Genomic DNA, 7,899 nt, shown 5'->3' on the forward strand with positions numbered 1-7,899 from the left:
CAATGATAAAGAACACCAAGGCTAACTTGGGAATCAGTCAGGCCCTATGTCCACAATTCCGAACTACCCCTTTAACTCACTTGAAGGCGGGTGTCTGTTGAAGTTAAAACTGTTGGATCTGCACAGTGCCACACTGGATCTGCCATAACCAATCGCTAATGTTTGGCCGGGAATCACGTTGCGCGCAGGCTGTAAACAAACCAAACAATGTGCGTGAAGATCAATAGGTCCATGGTAAAGATGTCCGTCAACGAGAGCTGACTTTAACGTCATTGTTCTCAGCCACTCTCTCCGTTCGCTGATTGGATGCAGAAAATTTAGACTGAGAAAACCCACTAAATACCACAGACCCAGACCTAGTGCTGAAGGGAAATTAAAATTGAGCGTAAGTACTAGGCGGGTAGAGCCAGGCTATTTATGACCCCCCCCCCACCCACACACACACCTGATCCTAGCACCCACACGCACACACGCACAGACATCAGAGACTCACACAGAGACTTGAAACACAGACACACACACAACGCATACACACAGACACGCATCACACAGACACACACACAAACCCACACACACACACACACAGACAGACACACACACACACACATAATAGACACCCACACAGACTCACACACACAAATCACACACAAACAATTATAATAGAAAGTTGTATGCTTTTATTTTGAAAAAAACAAACAAAAGCCTTCTTCCTGCTCCTCCAGGAAAGAGGTGTGGGTGATGGACCCCCAGACGGACACATACTACAACTGGCTGGTGACCATGTCCTTCCCTGTGTTCTACAACCTCATGATACTGGTCGCCAGGTCTCCAACACTGCCATACGTACCTCCGGTCTTAGGACTATATACAAGTGTTCTCAACCGATCAAACGGTTGAGAAAAAATAAAAATGGCCGACATCTTTGTCTGATCGACGGTTGAGAACACCAAAAATGGCCGACAAAAGGGCAAGGACAACAAGGATGTAGGCCATTTTTTATGTTCTCAACTGTCGATCAGACAAAGATGTCGTCCAATTTTGATGTTCCCAGCTGTCGATCAGTAAAAGTGTCGGCCATATTTGAAGTCCTCATCAGTCCAAGATGTCAGCCATTTTTCATGTTCTCAACTGTAGATCGGTCAAAGATGTCGGCCATTTTTGATGTTCTCAACCAACGATCAGTCAAAGATGTCAACCATATTTGATGTCCTTAACTGTTGATCAGTCAAAGATGTCTGCCATTTTCGATGTACTCAACTGTCGATCAGTCAAAGATTTCGGCCTTTTTTGGTATTCTCAACTGTCGATCAGTCAAAGATGTCGGCCATATTTGATGTCCTCAACTGTTGATCAGTCGAAGATGTCAGCCATTTTTCTTGTTCTCAACTTTCGATCGGTCAAAGATGTCGGCCATTTTTTATGTTCTCATCCGTCGATCAGTCAAAGATGTCAGACTTTTTTTTTGCGACCAAATTTTTTTCATTTAAAAAATACAGATTAACAGACAAAAGTGCGACATATTTTGTTAAGCAATAATATACCGAAAAACATAGACTATATAGACATATACACTATATCTAGTACACATACTTGCAAATAGATACAGAGAAGTGTATTGATAAAAAAGAAAAGACAAGAAAGAATAGGAAAAAAAATAACAATAAAATAGAAATTTGAATAAAGACAGCTAGGAAAATTAGCCAAGGCTTACAAGCCCCAGCCAGTGTAAACAACAAAATAATACATCCCTAATATGTCAAAACAAACACACACACACACACACACACACACACACACACACACACACACACACACACACACACACACACACACACACACACACACACACACACACACACACACACACACACACACACACACAAACAGACAGACACACACCAGGGAGATTCTGTGGGTTTACTTAAGCAAGATTACGGGAAAGGGGTCCGGCTCCAACTTCATCTTCCTGCTGATCGGCATCGACAGCCCAGAGTGGTGCTTCAACCGCCAGAGAATTAGCGGTAGAGTGCCAATTGTTTAAATTGGTCGCAGTAGCCCTATTAATGTCAGACATTTTTGATGTTCTCAACCGTCGATCAGTCAAAGATGTCGGACATATTTGATGTCCAAAACTGTTGATCAGTCGAAGATGTCAGTCATTCTTCATGTTCTGAACTGTCGATCGGTCAAAGATGTCTGCCATTTTTTATGTTCTCAACTGTCGATTAGTCAAAGATGTCGGCCATTTTTTATGTTCTCAACCGTCGATCAGTCAAAGATGTTGGCCATTTTTTATGTTCTCAACTGTTCATCAATCAAAGATGTCGGCCATTTTTTATGTTCTCATCTGTCGATTAGTCAAAGATGTCAGCCATTTTTTATGTTCTCAACTCTCGATCAATAAAAGATGTCGGCCATTTTTTATGTTCGCAACTGTGGATCAGTCAAAGATGTCGGCCATTTTTGATGTTCTTAAAAGCATTACTTCTGCTCCACGTTCCCCTAGGTCTTGTTTTAACGAACTACAGATCAAGAACGTGACGATGTGGCTGGTGTTTGACTACAGCTCGGACCTCCTCTACTGGGTCGACACCTTTGTGAGGTCCAGGACAGGTGAGCTTCTAAACACCTGCACTTTAAACTCCCTTAAAAACTCCTTTAAAAACTCCCCTCTGACGCACTTATAATAATAATAATAATAATAATTGATCAGTTTTTTATAGCGCTTTTCCAAGTACTCAAAGACGCTTTACAAATAAGAAAGTAATACATAGAGACAGTACAGACAATGAAACAAAAGGGAAAATAAATAAATAAATAAACAACACTACAACAATAGGCAACACATAAAGAGAAAGGGAGAGAGTCGAAGATGGCGGAGGATGATTTGTCAAATGTTGTAGGTGGTCCTGAAGAGATAGGTTTTAAGTTGACTTTTGAATGAACAGAGTGTATCAAAGTTTTGGATGGCCAGAAAGAGGGAGTTCCAGATGGTAGGGGTGGCGATGGCGAAGGTTCTGTCCCCCAGGGTGCGATACTTGTTCTTGGTGATGGAGGTGAGAAGGTTGGAATCTGCGGAGCGTAGGCAGCGAGTAGGGGAGTGCCGATGGAGTTGACTCTTGACACTGAATGTATGCACTTATTGTATATTTGTGGGTCCTGGCACTTGAAAATAGTATATGGCAATGTGAAGCCCCTTAAGCCTAGCCCCTTTAGCTTAGCCTCCTAGCCCCTTTAGCCTAGCCATCTAACCCCTTTAGTCTTGCCATCTTATTTAATTTTACGTCGCTTTGGGTTAAAGCATCTGCTAAACACCCTGAATGTTAAACATTAAAAGCCTTCCATCTGTTTAAAAAAAAATTGTTCTAAGAGGCTTGCCTTATGAAAAAATATAGTTTTAAAAGGCTTGTGTCTGCTTTAAAAAATGTGGTTTTAAAAGGCTTGGTTCTGCTTTTAAACACGATTTAAAGTATTAAAAACTTTCCAATCTTTTTTTAAATATTTTTTCCCAGGATTCCTGGAGCAGGGACTGCTGGTGCGCGATTCCAAGATTCTGAAGGACAACTACATGAAGACGCGTCAGTTCAAACTGGACGTCATCTCCATGCTGCCCACCGACTTCATCTTCCTGCTGATCGGCACCGACAACCCAGAGTGGCGCTTCAACCGCCTGCTCAAGCTCGGGCGGCTCTTCGAGTTCTTCGACCGCACCGAGACGCGCACCAACTTCCCCAACATCTTCCGCATCGGGAACCTCGTCCTCTACATCATCATCATCATCCACTGGAACGCCTGTCTCTACTTCGCCATCTCCAAGACGCTGGGCTTCGGCTCGGACACCTGGGTGTACCCAGATATCAAACACCCGGAGTTCGGCCAGCTGTCGCGTCAGTACGTCTACTGCCTCTACTGGTCGACGCTCACCCTGACCACCATTGGCGAGACGCCGCCGCCTGTGCAGGACATCGAGTACCTCTTCGTGGTGGTGGACTTCCTCACGGGTGTGCTGATCTTCGCCACCATCGTGGGGAACGTGGGCGCCATGATCTCCAACATGAACGCGGCACGCGCAGACTTCCAGGCCAAGATCGACTCCATCAAACAGTACATGGAGTTCCGCAAGGTGACCAAGGACCTGGAGATCCGCGTGGTCAAGTGGTTTGACTACCTGTGGACCGAGGAGAAGACGTGCGACGAGAAGCAGGTGCTCAAAAACCTTCCAGACAAGCTGAAGGCGGAGATCGCTATTAATGTGCACCTTGAGACCCTGCGGAAGGTGCGCATCTTCCAGGACTGCGAGGCCGGGCTGCTGGTGGAGCTGGTGCTGAAACTGCAGCCGCAGGTATGGGAGAATTTACTTACATTTAATGAATATATGTCATTATTATCTTGTCTATACGATATATCAAAGTCATAGTCAAAGTCAGCTTAATTGTCCATTACAACAAATTTACAAGACAAATAGAAAAATTGCGTTTGTCTTTGACCCGCGGTGCATTAAGTATGAAGAATAAAATGTAAATTTGGTCAAATAAAATAAGATGATTGTAATGTTTTTACAATCATAACAATTATTTACAATAAATTATTCTAAATAGTGCAAAATAGTCTGAAATATTGGAAGGGTAGGCAAAAAGAAACGGTATCTATAAATAAATGTAATAGAAAAAAAAACGTGGCTTTGGTCTTACTTGTTTGCGCGTTATAATAAAGTCTTTATCTTTGATGCTTCAGGCTTCTCAAACTCTTTTGTTGAAGTGTTAAACACAGTTTATCCACCGCACAGGTGTTCAGCCCCGGCGACTACGTCTGCAAGAAGGGCGACATCGGCCGCGAGATGTACATCATTAAGGCGGGAAAGCTGGCGGTCGTAGCGGACGATGGGGTCACGCAGTTTGTTGTCCTGGGCGACGGCGCCTACTTCGGGGAGATCAGCATCCTGGGGATCAAGGGGAGCAAGGCGGGAAACCGGCGGACGGCCAACATCCGCAGCGTGGGGTACTCAGACCTCTTCGCACTGTCGAAGGACGACCTCATGGAGGCGCTGACGGAGTACCCCGACGCCAAGGGGATCCTGGAGGAGAAGGGGCGGGCCATCCTGATGAAGGACAACCTGATCGACGAGTCGCTGTTGGCGGTGCCGGACGCCAAGGAGCTGGAGGGGAAGGTGAGCCGCTTCGAGGCCAACCTGGAGATCATGAACGTTAAGTTCCGGAAGATGGCGGCGCACCACGAGTCATACGAGCGCAAGCTGAAGCAGCGGCTGGCCAACATGGAGAACCAGGTCAGGACCCTGAGGCCTAACGAATAGGAGGAGGAGGAGCAGGAGGACAACATGGAGAACCAGGTCAGGACCCTGAGGCCGAATGAATAGAGGGAGCAGGAGGAAGAGGAGTAGGACACAAGGCCCAATGAGTAGGAGGAGGAGGGGTAGGAGGCCAATATGGAGAACCAGGTCAGAAAGCTGAGGCCCAACAAATAGGTAGAGGAGCAGGAGTAGAAGTAGGAGTATGACACAAGGCCCGATGAGTAGGAGGAGGAGGAGGGAGCAAGAGGATGGAGACACTAGGTCAGCACGCTGAGGCCGAACAAGTAGGAGGAGGAAGAGGAGGACGACGCCGGTGACAAGGGTCGTCTGGAGGTTCAGATGTGCCGGGAACCGGGGACTGGGTCGGATTTGACCGCCTCTGTTAGACAGGGACCCCAGTAGAAACATGTGTTCATGGCGAGTGCTAGCTAAAATACTAGCTAACACACAGCTAACAAGCTAGCTACAACCCAATGATTTAGATGTTATCCCTCTTGCATCCTTGATAGGATGCCCTGCAATGGTAACGGGACACATGGGCGTGGTGTTGCAAGAACCGAGGAGTTACATGTTTTTTGTTGTTCTTTTCACACTAGCTTAAACCCCAGCTAACATAGTAGCTAACACAATAGCTAACTATGAACAATGTAGAAGTTCAGGGGTTCGACTTCGGGAAGGCCAAGCCATGGATCTTTTCTTCACTGTTTTCTCATTTATTAATCCATGTGAATAATACTCTGTACTATACATTATTAGTTGCAGCAAGATGCATCTTATCTGATTCCTTCCTGTATGCGCTTGCTAATCACATTCATATAAAGATGTGACTTGGATGAGAAAACACTACCTGTGTAAGAAACCCAATTGTTTTGTTTTTGATTACGATGCAGAAAACACACCGAGAAACTTCAATTTCCAAGTCCATAAATGTTCCTGTTTTTTTAAAAATAAATGTTCCAAACCAATGTTTAACATTATGGCCTGGTTATTGTTTCCTGTGGTAAGATACATTTATCCAATAAAAATTTAGTTCAACAAGTCAGTAAAATATCGCTAAACTGTTAAAGTTCTGTAAAAACTGTACAAAATAAATAAATACTAATATCACTACTTGATACAAATGTTAGCCAGATTATCAGGTGTTGACTCCTCCCTATTGGTTAAATCGTACAGAATAATATTTTATTAAGTAAGGGATAGGGGTCTTTTACTAAAATATGTCCTACTAGGGTACTTTTAACCTCTAAAAGCCTGTCTAAATATCACAAAGTACTTTTTTATTTGTTTCCGACATGAACAGTCAGGACGGTAAAATCACGATGCCCACACGATACAAACTGTAAAAAAAAGCTGTCACTTTTATTTAGCATGTTTACACAAAACTCATCACTTCATAGCCTTTAGTCTTTAAATCATCTTCATCCCTTAAAGTGTTACCGTCGATTCAAAGCCGTCTACGGGCGAGGGGGCTCTCCGATGCCTCGCCAACGTTTCATTTTTATCCGGCGCTAGAGTCCTAAGCGTACGATGTCCGTGTGAGCAGCAGATTCAACGGTACAGAAAAAAAAAACAGGGCAACAAATGGAAACGCAGAGCAACTGATGGCGGCGTCCCAACTGACGTTTTCTGAGTCATCTCGTATAATTGTGTGTTTATTTTTGTTACACAACACAAAGTTTCCCGTTTTCACGGCGCCGGGACAATAAAGATGGCCGCCGAAAAAGAAAAAAAAAAGAAATTATTATTAAATTATATTAACAATAAAAAGATTCCTTGCTACCCTCATTTATGGCACTTGGATCGTCACCGGCAAGCAAACAGGCTAGATCTCAAGCAGGTAAAAGAACGAACCAAACAACCCTCAAAGAAAAACTGAAATTTGTCGAAAAGATCGGTTTCTCGCCGCCCAGGGATTTTCCGAAGGGAAAAACTAAAGAAGATGGTGGAACAAGAGCAACAGAAGAGCGAGGACGGCCCAGGTTTATGTTATTGTGCCAGTGGGCCCTCCTCTGAGTGGCATAACGGAAGCTAACCGAGGTAGCCTCAAACAAATTCTCCCGCCGAACTTTAAACTTTCGCCTCTTCTCCACAAAGGGGGTGCTTTGACAGGGGGTATGGTCCACGACACTAACCGTGATGCATGCTGGGATACGGTCCAAGCCAGTCCGGTACCCACCCCCCTCCCACATTCCTTGCCCGCCTGGATAAGGGGGGTTGGAAGGGCGGGGTAGTGATTGCCGTGACGACGAAGCGGTGTGTTTGAACGTCGGTCGAGCAGGGAAGGAAGCGTAGAGCAGCAGGCGAGTGACCCCTCCGCTAAACCCTATTTATTTAACTGCCATTAAAGTGCCTTTGAGCAAGGCACTAAGAAGTTTAAACCACCAACCCTCAACCAAACCTCACAACTTCCCAGCATCCGGACCCCCCCCACCCCCCACGCCCTTGCAGATTTGTGAACAAAGTTTTATTTTATTTTATATTAATGATTATTATGATGACATAATTTGTGTCTGGGGTTTTCGAGTCTTCGCTCATCTTCTCAAGTTCACCTTTGACCTGTCCCCCATGGGGTCTCAGATGTCCCTCCCTCC

At 44.9% G+C, this 7,899-nt stretch overlaps 1 protein-coding gene across 1 annotated transcript in view; it reads left to right on the plus strand.

Moving 5' to 3' along the window:
• Nucleotides 1-6,264, plus strand: part of LOC130385929 (cGMP-gated cation channel alpha-1-like) — a 32,356-nt gene extending 26,092 nt beyond the window's left edge. Inside the window, exons 16-19 of the mRNA XM_056594714.1 lie at nucleotides 723-824; nucleotides 2,507-2,613; nucleotides 3,513-4,342; nucleotides 4,787-6,264. Of these exons, the coding sequence (XP_056450689.1) occupies nucleotides 723-824; nucleotides 2,507-2,613; nucleotides 3,513-4,342; nucleotides 4,787-5,311 (1,564 nt within the window). The 3' untranslated portion in view covers nucleotides 5,312-6,264. The remainder of the gene's footprint in view (nucleotides 1-722; nucleotides 825-2,506; nucleotides 2,614-3,512; nucleotides 4,343-4,786) is intronic.
• Nucleotides 6,265-7,899: the final 1,635 nt, after the last annotated feature.

The sequence above is a fragment of the Gadus chalcogrammus genome, chromosome 7 (assembly GCF_026213295.1).
Source record: "Gadus chalcogrammus isolate NIFS_2021 chromosome 7, NIFS_Gcha_1.0, whole genome shotgun sequence".
Taxonomy (NCBI): domain Eukaryota; kingdom Metazoa; phylum Chordata; class Actinopteri; order Gadiformes; family Gadidae; genus Gadus; species Gadus chalcogrammus.